Source organism: Lupinus angustifolius, chromosome LG11 (genome assembly GCF_001865875.1).
Source record: "Lupinus angustifolius cultivar Tanjil chromosome LG11, LupAngTanjil_v1.0, whole genome shotgun sequence".
Lineage (NCBI taxonomy): Eukaryota > Viridiplantae > Streptophyta > Magnoliopsida > Fabales > Fabaceae > Lupinus > Lupinus angustifolius.
Window position 1 is genome coordinate 18,035,220 of NC_032019.1, and position 16,067 is coordinate 18,051,286.

The 16,067-nt window shown below is 32.6% G+C and overlaps 2 protein-coding genes across 3 annotated transcripts; both read right to left on the bottom strand.

Annotated features, from left to right (window-relative positions):
• On the bottom strand, positions 2,305 to 9,845 carry LOC109360781 (CRM-domain containing factor CFM3A, chloroplastic/mitochondrial). 2 transcript variants are annotated; one of them, XM_019605904.1, is made up of 10 exons: positions 8,847 to 9,845; positions 7,230 to 7,719; positions 7,026 to 7,156; positions 5,191 to 5,541; positions 3,988 to 4,144; positions 3,381 to 3,673; positions 3,140 to 3,199; positions 2,939 to 3,028; positions 2,534 to 2,674; positions 2,305 to 2,503 (listed from the first exon to the last, which is right to left on the bottom strand). In XM_019605904.1, the coding sequence occupies exons 1-9, from the start codon at positions 9,729 to 9,731 to the stop codon at positions 2,534 to 2,536; spliced, it is 2,598 nt and encodes an 865-aa protein (XP_019461449.1). In that variant the 5' UTR covers positions 9,732 to 9,845; the 3' UTR covers positions 2,305 to 2,503. The 2 variants fall into 2 exon arrangements, with proteins under 2 accessions (XP_019461449.1, XP_019461448.1); XM_019605903.1 differs by having other exon boundaries at positions 2,305 to 2,674; positions 8,847 to 9,844.
• LOC109359453 (protein SIEVE ELEMENT OCCLUSION B-like) lies at positions 11,033 to 16,054 on the bottom strand. The gene is made up of 7 exons (XM_019604126.1): positions 15,770 to 16,054; positions 15,510 to 15,581; positions 14,389 to 14,807; positions 13,898 to 13,986; positions 13,688 to 13,824; positions 12,852 to 13,343; positions 11,033 to 11,825 (listed from the first exon to the last, which is right to left on the bottom strand). Exons 1-7 carry the CDS (start codon positions 15,986 to 15,988, stop codon positions 11,226 to 11,228), a joined length of 2,028 nt encoding a protein of 675 aa, XP_019459671.1. The 5' UTR covers positions 15,989 to 16,054; the 3' UTR covers positions 11,033 to 11,225.

Below are 16,067 nucleotides of genomic sequence, written 5' to 3' on the forward strand. Positions count from 1 at the left end.
ATAGAACAAGTTCCCTCATCAACAACAACAACAAAAAATCATCAAGCACACTCATACCCCAAGCCTCACCAGATCACAGATTCCTCATGCCTAGGCTTGGCAATCACAAACAACACATATGCAGATACTTCACACAAAACACACAAACTCAAAGACTACCACAATGGTACATCAAGACTATGCAAACCAAGCTCATGATAAGCACGAACAGAGCCCAACCCAAGTCTAGAAAATAGAGCAGGCTTTTCTTAAGTCACAAGCTATTTCTGTTTTGGTTGTTATGCCTAATTTAGCACATGTGGTTTATTATTCTAAAAGTTAGTTAAAATAGTTTAGGCTTTCATCCTTGTATAAATAGACATGTACTCTTCCTAATTACTCAATGAAATCATTTCACATCTCTTAATAAGAAAAGAGTTTCCATCTTCATTCTTTCATTCTTAGTTTCATTCAAAGAAGTGTTATTCACTTCAATCAAATTCATATTAAGAAGCATCTTTATATTCTTTTAGAGCCCCACTTTATGCATTGTCTTAATGAACCCTACCAGATCATATCTTCCTTCAAAATTGTATCGCAACCCAACATCGGAAAAATAAGAAAAGATGGATAGAGAGAAAAGAAAACATGTGAGGTGGGGTTTGAGAAATGAAAAGATGATTGATTTACTACATAGGAAGAAAAGAATGAAGGAAAAGCAAGGCACACATAAAATAAGAAATGCATAAAGTAATGACACATAAAAATGCAAATCTAAAAAATGTTATCTTCTTGAAAAAATGACTAGGAACACAGAGAATATAAAATGCACAAATAAGGACACAAAACATTCAAATGTGGAAAAAAATATTTTATTCTTAACTGAGAAAATCATATTCAAGACACACAGAATAACATTTTGAAGGAAGTGGAAGTTAATATCAAAAAATAAAAAATGGAAGGAACTTAAAAGAAATAATCATACATTTGAGTAAGTGAGTGAACATAAAGACGGATCTCAAGAAAATGAGAAGAGTTGAAAGAGAGAACATATATATAATGAAAGAGAGAAGATGGAATAAAGAAAAGATGTATATTGAAATGTTCAAATATACACATGAAAGAAGCAAGGAAAAGTGAATAAAAATGAAGATAAAATAGAAATGATTAAACAAAAACAAAAATTTATTTGAAAGAAAAATGCATTTAAAGTAAGTGAGACAAAAAAGTACTTAATGTAAAAGAGAAGAAGAGAATATGAAACTGGCCAAGTGAGTGGTTTAGAGAGGATGAAGTGATTTTTGAAAAGTAGAAAAATGATAGGAAAAGAAGAAAGAGAGAAAAGACGTATTAACAATGGCAGAATTATATTGAAACAAAGAAGATGAAAGAAAGTAAAGAAATATTGAAAGTGAAAGAGAGAGAGGTTGAAATGTGTTTGAAATTTGAAATGTGACTTTCAATGTCACTAATTAGCATTAAATGATTGTGCACACAATCTTATTTTACTGTATATATTATTTTGGAATGCCTAAATTAACCCCACCAAAACTGAAGGTATAAAAACAATACTATATACATTTTAGTAATATACTATAACCATTTCGTTTTTAATTTTTTGAAACAAATAAAAATTGTTATTACAAACATGCTCCTTAAAAATCCAAGTGCCAATTATATGAGATATCTATTTTAGTAATAACAAAAGCCCTTGCATTATTATTAAGGGTGGAAACAGGCCAGATCAGGCCAGACTTTGCCTTAAACAGGTCCAGCTTATATAACATATAGGAGTCTGGGTCTGGCATGTTGCTTGTTTAAAAAAAAATTCAAAGCATGAGTCTGACCTGTTTAAAAGTCTAGCCTGACATGTTAGCATGTTTAAAGGCCTATTATACTATATGGTCATAAAATAGGATACTATATCTACATTTAAATGGACTTATATGCCTACTTTTAGTTAGGCCCATCTAATTCTAATAATTAAATTATATTTTTGTATACATTTTTATATTAATATTACATATATAATAATATTATTTATATTAAAATAGTATAAATTCAACATTCATATATAATATAACTAAATAGAACGGTCTGTTAGGCTTAATAGACCTTTTAGGTGGCCTAAAGCCTGACCTGTTAAGCTAAATATGTTTTTAGAGAGCTTGAACCTGACCTGTTAATGAAAAAAGTATGGTCTGGCCTAGTCTGTTATAGGCCAAGTAATAGGCCCCTGATAGGCGATCTGACCTGTTTCCACCCTTAATTATCCTTAATTATTATATAATAGACAGTAGACATTGACTTATAGAAGTTCATGTGAACAATTGTATACAATACATCTTCCAAAAATTATATGGTTAATTAGATTCAGAATCATGTCTAATTGCATGCCCTTTTCACAATCACATTGAATTGAGCCTATTCTAGTCATTTGATCTGAACAAGCTATATAACATGCTTCCTTAATCACCCTGCCATAAAGTGCCATTAATGATTCACATGTGCTCAGAAATCTCCAAAATCATATGAAACTTGAGCTTCAAACCTCTCATGAGTCAAACTCCTCAGTTGGAGAATTAAAACTATCATTTTCAACTTCACTATCATCTTCAACTTCACTATCATTTTCACTGTTATAGGTCTCAAGATATGCTTCATCATCATCATCTCCCACCACACCATCTTCCACCTATATATAAATAAGATATTAACCAAAATGATAAAATGAAAAAAAAGGTGACATTCTTTGGGTTCATAAATACATTCTTTTCATATGGATGAAAGATTGGTTTATATTTAGAGTGTAATATCTATGCACTGACGATATAAAGATTTATACAGTCATTACATCATCTACCATTCATTTGAATTATTTCTAATGAAGAATCATTGATGATTTATTCGTTGTGTGTGTGCATGCTTGCTCGTGTGTATATGAGAGAGAGAGAGAAACCTCAGACTCTTCGTCATCACTAGGATAAGCAGAATCTAATTCATCATACAATGCTTCATCTCCTTGGTTCTTTACAATATCCATTTGATCCTATGAAGAGTGAAACAATCAATATAAGACGAAAATAAGGGTTTCCATAAAAGATACAACTTGGGTTGCAATATAAGATGCTAAAAATATTTAAGATCAGTAACAACTTACTATCTCAGATTTTATCTTGTTCGCTTTATTATTCAAATTTGTAATATACTTGGAGAGCGCCTGTCATCAACAGAAGGAGAAATTAGCAAGGAACATTGCTTATAAGCACGAATGAAACATAAAATACAGTACAAAGATACATAGAGGGAAAGATAGACATAGTTTGTATACATAGCATTATGCATATTGCAGTTATGTTTGATATTATAAAATGGAAGTTTGTACGCTTAGTTATTTATACCTCGTGTCGTTGGAGCTCGATTGAACGTGCCAATGCCTTTCTCTTTGTCAAAAGATTCCTTGGTCTCAAAGTTGAAGGCCGCTTGTAGTCCTTTCCCCGAAAAACAATTATAGAAAATCCTTTTGAAACTTTGTCAACTGAAACCAGAACACCTCCACTCTCAGCTTCAAGTGCTAGTGCAACTTTTTTTACTTGATCAAAGGTTTTAGCTTTTACAAGTATCTTGACCAGTTCCCTGTACTTCCAGTGCAAGTGCATGTTCTCAATTGTGCCATCAAAAACTCCACGTCTACCTGAAAGCACGAAATAGATTCATATAAACAACACATAACGAAAGTATCCTCAGGAGTCCGGGGCATCAGAGAAATGTTTTGGGATGAACATGGGTCAAGTGGGCTGATTTTTATCTTGCTTTTAGATTTGAAGAATGGTTTCTCTACTTTTTAGAGATACAATATTCAGGTATATCATTAACCTGAATTAAAATTTTAAAGATAAACTTTTTTCTATCTGATTTCTCCCTCCCTCACCCACAGCTAGTGGAGAAGTGAACCGTAGTGGTTTGAAAATAAAGTAAGGACTGTTTTAACAAGGTAGAGATCTCTACCAAGAAGTAAGAAAGCTTTCATCCGCAACCCTAATTTGCGAAACATAAATCTCTCTTCATCAGTTATGCTGTCAGGGTCTGCTTTGTATTCAGATGGTACCAAAGTTTGCTCCACCTTCATCAAGGCTCGTTCAGCTCTCATTAACTTTCTTTCAGCCTGGTAAGAAAAATCTGAGGATCACAATCATGCAAATTCCAAATTGGAAAATAATGCTAGAGTGAAGTTAGGCACAGTAAGAAAACAATAAGATTATAAAAGCTCCGGGAACCACTGAGTTTATTAATATCCATATGCATTTGTGATCTAAGGTTTTTGGTGTAAACCAAGGATATTCTCTCACTCCGTGGGTAAGGAACCAATTCATTTTTGGGTGTGTGACTACCCCTTCCAGAAAGTGTTATTCTCAGGTATCGAACTTGATTATACTTCTATAACACACCTTTTAGGCCTGAAGATAACGTGTGAACCAGTTTCAGATACAAAATAAATGATAATCTCCATCCCCGTAAGCCTAACTGATTGCCTCTTTCCTTCATGTGCTTTCATAGCATGGTCTATTAACGAGAACTACCCTCATCATAATTTAATGAGACAATCCTAATCCTTCACCTCTATGGCACATTCCATCTAGTTATATTACTGACTGGATCACTTCAGTAAAAAGAGGCTAACTTACAGACAGGTAAAATCATTCCTTTTGTGAGTAATATTGTTAAGGGAGGCACTGACCGGTGACCAATAAGTCAATACCTTTAAAGTTGCAATTGTTTAATCAACAGAATATGCAAGGGAAAGTACAGATGAAATTCGCTTTAAATATAACATGCATTGATAAAACAATGCTTGCATATGTGCAACTTCTTCCAATTCACTAAAGTAGTTATGGATACTAGTGTTGCCGTTATCATTAATGCCATCATTTCCAGAAACATTGATAATTACTTTATAACATAACGGGATTTCACCAAAATGTTTATTTTTGTCAAAATACACTATTATGAAACAGTTCAGCCATTCAAGCCTAACAATAGTCAAATTTCAGCATTAGTCATTTAACAAAATTGCATTTATTTATTTATCAAGAAAACCCTTAGTAGCTAAAGAACCTTTGCATTTATGATGGATAATGAGAGAGATCAAACTGAAAATCATTAGCAAGATGGCAAGAGAGTTCCTTCATTAGAGGAACTAAAAGAACTTACAATAAAAAGCTTCCGTTCTAACTTTCTAACAAGTTTGGCATGCCGAAATTGTTCCACTTCTCTCATTACATTTTGCTTCTGGCACTCATCCAGTGTCTTTCTCCACTTGGCATCTGCATTTAAAGTTTCACCAAGAGTCCCAGCCTCTGCTGACAGCTCTGTTGTATTAATAGTTGGTATGACCAATGATGACGCTCTCAATCTTGCTTCCTCCTCATCATCTTGCATTGTTTTTGCCATTCTTTCCCTCTCCAACAAAGCTTCAGTGACTTCCGGTGATAAAAAATTCTTTCCACGATAGAAGACCAAGAAGTCTTTATTCCTGGAGAGTAGCATACCACCTGTCAATTTCTGCAGCCAGCAATAAAAATAATTATTCATCAATAAATCATCACCTCAAAGTAAAAACACAAATAACAAACTACCTGAATAATTTCAATTTAGTAAATGTGTATAACTACATATTGATATTTGATGGCAGCAAATTCCATCTGTCTGACTTTTAGTGGTATAAGGCCCCACTGGATCCCCAAGGCGAGAGTTCGATTCCTGGGAGCGACACTTGTTGGGAGGGGCAGCCACAAACCCCGAAAGGGATTAGTTCCCTACCCAAAAAGGTGAGGAATACCCTTAGTAGTACCAAAACAAAATTTGTTAAGAATCTATATTTTCCAATATTCCCTACTATAAAATAACAGGCTGACAATGATAAGTGATTAAACAACCACTAAATGTTATTAGGGTTACACACACATTCCTAGGCCAGTACCTCACGGCTAAGCTTTTGGGAGTCCTAGACATGGTATCCGAGCATCTACAACCAAAAGGGAAGATAAATACACCCCTCCGATAAATGATTGGGATTATTCAATTGAAAAGTTATCAGCACAAAACATGGAGGCACATAAGGTCTATAATAACCTTCCTCCCCCATTTAAGAACAAATGACCAGCAAGAAATTACAATCTTAGGGTGTGAGATGTCACTTATCAATTGAAAGACAAAATCCAAGTGTGAGAAAAAGTATCAAATTACAGATGCAGCAAATAACGCTAGCATGCAACAACAGAAATTCATAGGAATACAAAACTAACTTTTTTGATCAAATGAAGCTGGTTGTTTTGTTTGCCAAGAATTCAGTCACAACAGGCAATACCTATATGCTGAAGCATGATGATCAAGTGAACTCTTCCCATTTCTTTTATTCATGCAAAATAAGATTACATGGACTCCAAACCACGAAGCTCATATTTATCTGTTACTTTATTATATCGCATGTATTAATAGATCATTAAAATGATGTTTGTTAGCAGCAAAAACATGTGATAATAAAGGAATTAAAGAGTCATTGAAGGAGCTTTCTGAAATATATACAAAGAAGGTGACTTTGAGATTGAGAGTATTAGTGGGTTAGTAGTAACATTGTCATAAAGAAGCTACAAAACAAGGAGGAAGATTAGTGGGTTTTGGGTACATAAACAATATCTGAAAAAACAGTGTTCCTATTATTTTTATGAATGTAAATTAAGAAAATAATGAAATGCTAATCATAAGAGATGCCAACGTGTATTAATTAAACAGTCAATATAAGAGTTCAAACCCTTGAGAGTTACAACTTACTTGGAACTATTTCAACCTCTTAACATTTAATGTCCACATAACGGATGTTGCCACCAAATGACACAATACTTAAATTTTACAAACATAAAAGGAAGATTTTAATTTACGTATTAGCAAAATAGCATACCAACTCTAGTGTCATGAAAAGGGAGTTTAAAAAGAAGAAAAAAACTGAAAACAATAGTAGAACTAGTAAAAACACGACCAACCATTACCTTGATATCTTCTGCCATTCTCTCACTGGTAGTTATCTGCACACCACGTTTGAGTGCAACCTTTGCAATAGAGCTTTTTTCCCACAATTTAATCATGGCTGCAGCTAAACCTTGTAGTTGTCTGCTTCTACCTGTATATCATGATGAATTTATAATCAAAATAAAATTCTAAAGTTTGATTGCGTAAAGGAAATGATGACAAACCTAGTGCAAAATGTGGAGGAAGGGTCCTTGAAAGCCTTCGTAGAGCAGTTGCCTCCCGTAGACCAAGTGAGGCTCTAACCCCAAAAGGAAGAACTCTGAAGGGAGGCTGGTAACCAGGAACAAATGTAGGAAGCATATCTGCATCAACGGGCAATGGATCACATCCAGACCAGTCTGTGTATCTAGGACCAAGACTATCCAATAACTTATCTACTTCATCTTCGTAGTTGACTTTTGGCAAACCATCTTTTTCCTTCTGGTCATCAATAGCTTCCAGTTCTTCCGTAGGCATATTTGTCCCGGAACTAGAAGCAAAATCAGAAGGTTTCTCCACAGAATCGTAAGAAGGGGGTGATAAAAACTTAGAAGAATTCTCGCTCTTTCTAGATATCTGTTTGTTCTGTTGCAATGAAGGATCCTCATAGCTCACACCCCTATACAAGGAAAGAGAGTTGCCAGACCGCCAAATTACCAGACCACCAGTTCTTTTCTGAATTTGGTTTTAGGAATTAACAAGAATATAGGTAAGGTTTATAAAGATATTAAAAAATTCATATGGAATCTATCTACACAAGAAAATGCAGCAGTCAGCAGAGGCAATTTGAACATTCAAATCAACCTCTAAGTATAATCTGGACTCTCCTGACAATTATTGTGGTTGAATAAGTAAGAAAATTTTCCAAATGCATAAGTACACTCGAGAGAGAGTGCTTCTCCTTTTGGGATATAGATGATGCAATTATTCACCACTACACTGGGAAATTCGCAAAAATAGACATATCATATTTAATATATATATAGTGACTCAAGTGAGAACAATTCTCATATAAAAATTGTGAGAACAATAAATCTAGGCCTTACAACCATACATGGATGGTTAGGATTAAAAGTTAGTTATTGGTCACATAACGACTAAAAAAAGTCATGTGAATATATCTTTTAATCTTGCAGTTCAAATACGATCCAATGGTCCATATAACTTTCTCATTTCTCACGATAACAATAGTTCTCACTTGAGTATATGTATTACAAACATCGCAACAGGTCCTGGGGTCAACTTTGAGAATCAGGATGTCCAGCTCTTATCCCAGGAAAGAAAAAATGTTGAGGATCCTAAACTAATCACAATAAGTCAAGGAATGAATGCACTATAAACTTGTATAGACTTTGCCTACCAATAACTCACTGAGTCACTGCCTACTTTATCAATCATATTTCCCCAGTTTAAGATGACTTAATCAGGAAAAAGATAATTGGATGAACATCTATTTGGATATGACATATACTAAGCAAAAAAGAGGAGGGGTGTTCTATGAAATGCAATTTACTGTTCTATTCTGCAATCTATCTGAGTTTTAACCATTCCATGTATTTACGACATGATCACCCATACAGATTTTGTTGATCTATCTCCTTTAAGAATTTCTCGACGAGTTACTAGTCCTCTTTTCTTTTATATATCTAAGACATGTTTAACTATAATTCACAAGATTTTGTTGTCTTTCAATACTCTTATGCATTTGCTTCTTGTTACTATCACACAACTCACCAGTTTTGTAATGAAAACAAAATATTTAAGGATTATATATTCATGAGCCTAAAGGTAAAAAGACAAACCTCCAGTATCTCATGTATTTTCTTCATGTTAAGTGCAGCATCACCTTCAAATTTTAGCCTCACAATCTCTGATTCCCTCCACCTCTCATGAATCATGTCTACAGCAGCTTTAGTAACCCCACCGCTCCTAATTCTCGTCTTATGCTTCTTCTGAAAAGTCATGTTCCTCAGCCTCCTTAACTCTGACTCAGGAAGAGTCAGTTCCGCCAGCGACGTCTTAGTTTTCCTCCCACGAGAAGAATTTCTTTTTTCAATATCTTCCTCCTTTGGCTTCTCCCATGGAAACCTCACCTCACCATCACTTCCAATGTTTCCAACTCCAAATGGAGAATCTGGCGAAAATCCACCTCGTGTATTAGGCAACATCCCTTCCTCTACATAAAATATATCCTCCACAGACCCTTTTTCTATTAAATTACCCCTTGTTCTATCTTGCTTCTCATTACCATTCTCCACATACCCAAATTTCTTCAACTTTTCCACAATCCTATCCATAGTTCTACCACTTCCACTTCCACTACCTCTATCATTATCATCACCATCATCATCAGAGCTTGAAAAACCAAATTTTGAAACATGCCCACTTCCAGAATCATGATAATCTAAAAGGGCACGTGGCGGTTTTGGACGGCTATGTTTATTAGAGTGGTTCCAATTCTTCAACCAACTCTCAGTACTAAAGCCTTGGCTGGGGTTACAATAAAAGACTGGTTTTTTAAGGCTATTGAAACTAGAAATCCTAAAGGGTGGTTTCAAAGTGAGGTTATGAGAATGGTGAGTTGAAGAAGTGTACCTGAAGTAGTGGAACTTGGGGGAAGAGTGAAATGAATCGAAGAATGTTGCAGTTGCAGAAGGGTGAAACTGGCGAGTGGGTAAAAGAGCCATCACAGAATGAAGAAAAAACAAAGCATGAGTGATGAGTGAGAACCCAAATGGGAAAATAATAAGATAAGAGAAAATTGAAAGTGTAATATAACGAAGTTGGGAGAAAGGTACTAGACAACTTTGTTTTTCGCTGTGCCACACCACATTTTTTTCAACTAAACAATTTTAGAAGATAAATAGTATAAATTGTTATGAAAATTGGGTCTACGGATAAACCAGTGAACCGGTTTAAAGGAAAACTGTTTTGGACCGGCCTAAACCAGTGAATCCGTACAAAGTCAGAGGTTTTTATTAAATCTTAAAGTAAATTATATAGACATTCCTGAGTTTTAGCAAAATTACATAAACCAACTCTCACTTTTTTACATCTACATAAGTCGCCTAATTTTTATACTTTTATCACATTGGTCATCCGTACATTATTTGGATTTATGTCTGTCATATATCATATTTTGTTTAACTAAATTGCATTTATCACATTTTTTGTTTAAAAGATTACAATTTTTTTCTTCTTCATGAACGTATAAAAATTGTGGGGTTTGTGTAAGTACAAAAAGTTAAAGATAATTTATATAATTTCACTAAAACTTAGAGAGTATCAGTATAATTCACTCTAAATTTTATAATCGATTTTGAGAGAGAGTGGGGTGTAGGATTGAAGACACTACAATAAACATTGGCAATATGGGTATAGGTCATGTTCATCCGTCTATTATCATTAGCTCGTTTCATTTGCCTATAATGTATGTTTTATTTGATGATTTTTCTGAATGGCAAGACATATAGTATGTTAAACATGTTGAAACCTTACATTTATATTTTCTCACTTATATATTTTCAAAACAAATTTTATATTTTAAACTTTCTCCAGATTATTTCTAATTTTACTTCAATATTAATTAAATTTAAAAATATGATGTAAGATTAATGGTTTAACTTTATTTGGTGTTATAATTTTTTTTTCCAATTTTCCTTATTCGAATTCTTTAAAAAATTATATTGAGTGGCTCGTAAGCTCACTATGTTCGTATTTAGGGTGAACAAAGTTTAATTTTTTATGCATTTTAATTAATTGACATATCCTAATTGTTATAATCTAGTTCTCAATTGATCGTCAATTATTACATTTTAAAAAGAGCATCTTTTTTAGTAAAATTATTGTTTTTTTATAATTTATTTATTTATTGATATAATCCACTTCAAAATAGAACAATGGCGTGTATGCTGCAAAAATAACTTGTAATAGAACAAAAGGTTTAACTGAAATTTCATGTTTAAAGAAAACAAAAGGTACTGCACACACATAACTGATAATGTTATTCAATCAAGAAACTTAGTAACATACAAACAAATTGAAGCCATTATTATTTAGTTTCTAACCCATAAAAGGCCGAACCAAAACATTTATCTTGACACACACATAAAAGCAAACAAAACAAAATGTGTAACTGAAATTTCATGTTTTTAATAAGAAAACAAGCATTGTCCACAAAATCAGATGAGTGTGATGCTGCAACTGTTTGGATTATCACGATGGCAACAACTGTAATTAACAGAAGTCACTTCCATCACGCGTCCACACGTGGGATTAGGGCATGTTATAGTTGCAACCACATCAGAAATATAGTTATCACAACGAGCAGAAATAGCTTTAACAACATTATCATAGTATTCTATGAATGCAACATCAAAGCTTTCTTTCTCAACCACATTCTCCTTCCATTTATTAAAATCCACCACAGTTTGTAACATAGGTTCTCCATGACCAAGAAGCTTTATGTTATGCCCTTTACTAAGTAGAACCCATCCAAATGGATCTTTTTTGAGGCATTGCAAGCTTTCTAAGGCTTTTTGAATTTCACAGTCTAAGTTACTTTGGCACTGTTTTTTGGGTTTTTTGCCATCTATGCCAATCCAGAAATAAGGAACCTTGTCTGGGTTATCCTTTCCCAATTGATGGCGATGGATTGTAAGATCAAAATCATTGATGTATTCATGTTGTTTAATTTTTTTCATTGCAGTGGAGAAGTCTTGGATCCATTTAATGTCGTTACCTCCATAGATGAAGAAGTAATGATCCCTTGTTGTGATGTCCTGATTCACATGGTAAACATATTATGTAGAAATGAAACTAATGAGATAATATTAATCAGGAAATGATAATAAGTAATGTATGGGTATTCTTTATGTAAGAGAAAAAAGGAATATTTTTCATTAAAATTTTGGTGTTTTAACCTATTGAGAAGTATTAGATTTAATATTCTAATATTGACTTTCTTTTGTATCACTAAAGAATGTTTTTAAATATTAATTATTTATATATGGTTTAAAGTTCAAAGTTTTCTCCCATTTTATTTGAAAAGGAAAATGTTTTACCTTTTATGTAGACTGAAATTTGGTTACCAATATGATTTCGTATGTTTTTTTCTCAAGTACTTTAAGAAAATGTGCATATTAATAAAGATAAAAAATAGGTAAGAGATAGAATTAATATGCCATATCAAATATAATATCAAAAAATTGGTGTACTTAGTATACAAAGTAAGGAATCTGTCATGAAAATAATCCGATAAGACCCCTTATATTACATTTTTTTTATATCAGGAGGAGAGTGTATGTGATGGTGAAATAATAAGGTTATCTTTGGTTGAAAAGACATTTCACTTAGGTATGAAAAGAGAGAACTATTCTATATTCGGGGCAATGATACTAGATATATCTTTAACATTATTTAGAATTAACTTTATTAATTTTAACATTAATGCATATTATCACCTGGGAAAAAATATATACATCGATATTGTAAAGATTTTTTACATTGTCACTACATTATCTCCATTGATTTTTAGTCATCATTGACTTTTAAATAAAAATATTATAAATGAATGGTGGATGATGCCCTAACTGTACATAAATCTTTATATACATTTTACACTCTTTGCTGTCTCAAATTTTGTCATACACTCTTCTGTCCAGTAATAATGAAAAAAACATGTTTTTATTGGGTGAGAAAATGTATCAAAACAAATTTCTTGTTAAAGAAGTAGTGAGATGAAATTATTGTCACTATTTTCAGTAAAATATATGCTATGCTCTATGTATATGTAGTGGAATGCTTACCTCTGTGTTAATATTAGGATCTACTTTCTCGATTAACTTCCAAAGCCACAACCATTTCTTAATAAGATCTTCAGCATCCTCTTTCCTAAAAGGAAAAGCTTCAATCCCCCATTGAAAAATAATGGGCTTTGCATTCTCATTCATTATATCACCTTGAGGATTTATCAATGAGATAATAGGATCTTTCTTCTCAATATCATATTTCAATATCTCATGTATTAGTCCAATGCCTGGTAACTCAGAAGAATACTCCAACACATACCATTTTATTTCTTTTCTCAATTCATTGAATTTGTTTTTTCTGTTGTCATTCCAATCATCCACAACTGGGACCCACAGAATCTTGAAGTCTTCTTTGTTGAAACCTTTTACAACTTTTGGATTTTCTTGTAATCTCTTATAGATAGAATTTAAAAGAAAAATCTCATCTTGAACACTTTCTAGGTTTGAAATGAACAGCAACACATATTTCTGCTTGAAGACTTCAACACCCTGTTTGACAAAGACATAAAAACATATGTGTAGTAATCACTTATGATTAATGTACTATTCAAAGAAGGCACTGAGGGTATGTTCTTGAAAGGAGGGATGAATAATTTTTTTATAAATATGCTACAAATTTGAGAATTATTAATATGTAATTCAAAAATTAAATTTATCATCAAATGTCCCAATTCTATATAAAAAAATCTTAATCAAAGGAACCTCAATATTTTAGTACCCATGCTTTAAATTGCATTTTGCAACTGTATTAATATACACAATATTGTAGTTTTAGAGTCTTCACAAGTAAATACAACATAATCATAATTAATTTAACAGTGTTTATCACTAACCGTTTTAACTAGGGTGTTGCCTTCATATATTAGGGGTGTCTGAGATCCATTGCCATAGATGAGAAGCTTCAAGAAACCAACAACATTTTTAACTCTTTCAGAATCCTTAATACGTTTCTCATAGTCATCCATTTTCCCTGAAACAATATTAACTAGCATCATTTGAGTTCAAAACTCCAACGTATTCGAGGAACATGCCCTTGTACATACCTATTTGGTTTCCGCATGATTCTAGATGATAATTCAATTTGTCAACAAAGATAGAAAGCTTGAGTTGAAATTCTGACAAATTATATTCCCTGAAAACAAAAACAAAAAAACAAAGGGAACCAAGTAACCTATATACATTTATGTAATGTGATAGATCTATTTTAATAAAAAAATTGCGAAGTTAATCAGTCAGGTTTTATGTTATTTTCTGTTCCTAGATTAGCATGAAAAGTTTATTGAGAAAAGTACATCATACTTAATTTATTAATATAAAAATATGTGCTACATGAAATTTTATACAACAACAACTTAGTACCTGGAAAATAAAAAGCTTCAAATCAATCTTAAAGATGGTCAAATTATTTAACTTTATTATAAGCATATATATGATAAATTTGATAACCATTTAAATTATTTAAGAATCTAGTTATTTTTCATTTAGTAGGACTAAATTTCTGTGTCAAAATTTTCAAGTAGATGGGATGACTTACAATGTACTTCCAACGAATTTGCCAGTACAAGCAACAGTAGCAGCAATCGTCCAATACACAACAAGTGGGATTTCTTGAGTGGCAAGTAACAATGAATAAACTTTTTCTGTGTCATAATCATTACCATACCACAATGCCCACTTTCTAATGATTGGAAGAACTTGTTGCTCTAAAAATGTTAGCAGTTCAATAATATCAGAAGGGACGTTTCTGGTTTGAATTTGGTTGAGTTGTTTCAATGAGTTTCCAAGCATATCTGATGTTGGAAGCCTAAGAAGGTGCAAGAATTCTCCATATTCCAAAGAGAAAGCAACTAGAGTTATAAGTGCTTTTGCATCCCATGAGAAACCTCTTAGGCGTTGAAGAATCCAAAGTGTTGTCTGGTGTGCACATTGTGCTGTTCCACGTGTGGTTATCATCTGTTACCATGCATAACATTATTTAATTTGCTCTGTTTTTTTATTTGTAGTAATATAAACTGATAACTTGTAAATTGAAGTTTGGATTAAAAAGTTTATCTGGTAAGTTACTAACATTATATCTATTATTAAATTGTTTTTAGTTGATTAAGTTTTCCATACTCCTTATGAAATCATGTGCCAATGATTCTGTTGTTGTTCTTTTAGTTTGTCACAAGTCTATGTCTCTTTTGAAGGAAAAAATGTACTAGATTTCTCCATGTGAAAAGATTCACACTCATAACATCTATAGTATAGTTGTAAATTTTACTCCCCAATTGAAATTGTGGTTGCAATATTAAAATTACAATGATAGTTTTTTTTTATTTGTGCAATTGTTAGTATATTAGTATTTGTTCTAGGGCGAAACTCGAACCCTCAATCTCTTTTACTTTATCCCTAACCCTCAAACTACTTTATAACTCTTTGTTTATTTTTTAAAATTTGTTAAAGGTGAGACCCACAAATTCTTTCACTTAATTCTTTAAATTCATTCACTTTAACCATCATCAGATCACCTTATGACTCATAAATCACAATGATGATTACATTAAAATATATTTTAACTCAACTAATTTTTTTGATTTTGCCATTAATGTAAAATAATCATAAGTATGACTGCAACAGCAAATTCAAATCTATATATATTCATGAAAAGGTAACCTGAGATGAAATCAGCTTCAGTTCAGTGAACTCCGGTTTGAAACTTGTTAAAGTAGTGATCTGTGACTGACTCTGCATGCATGTAGAACAAGGACAATAATGTTAGTCATACTATGACTTTGGGCTATATAATATGTTTATTTTATGACTTCCTTTCCTATATTAAAAAGTAGGCTAAAGATAAATTAACTTCATAATAACAACAACAACTTAAGAATAAAAATTGTTGGAAGTGCATGAGAGAAAGAAGAGTGAATTACGTTAACTATAGCAGTTCCAAGAGTTGAGGCAGAAAGAACGTTGGAGACAAAGTCGTAAAGGGTCTTGATATCGCACTCTTGATCATCTTTTACATGAGTCAGATAAGCTTTGTTCAGGATCTCAGAGTCAGAAAGAAGCAATGGGTTCGGTAGCTGAGTTTTCTGCTGAGCTGAAGTTGCACTTTGTTGGATCGAAGCAGCACTAATTAAACCTGACATCGTGGTTCAATGTTATTTGAATACTTTGGTTTGTATTTGTAAGCAAATGATGTTTTGTCTTATTGTGATGTTAATGGAA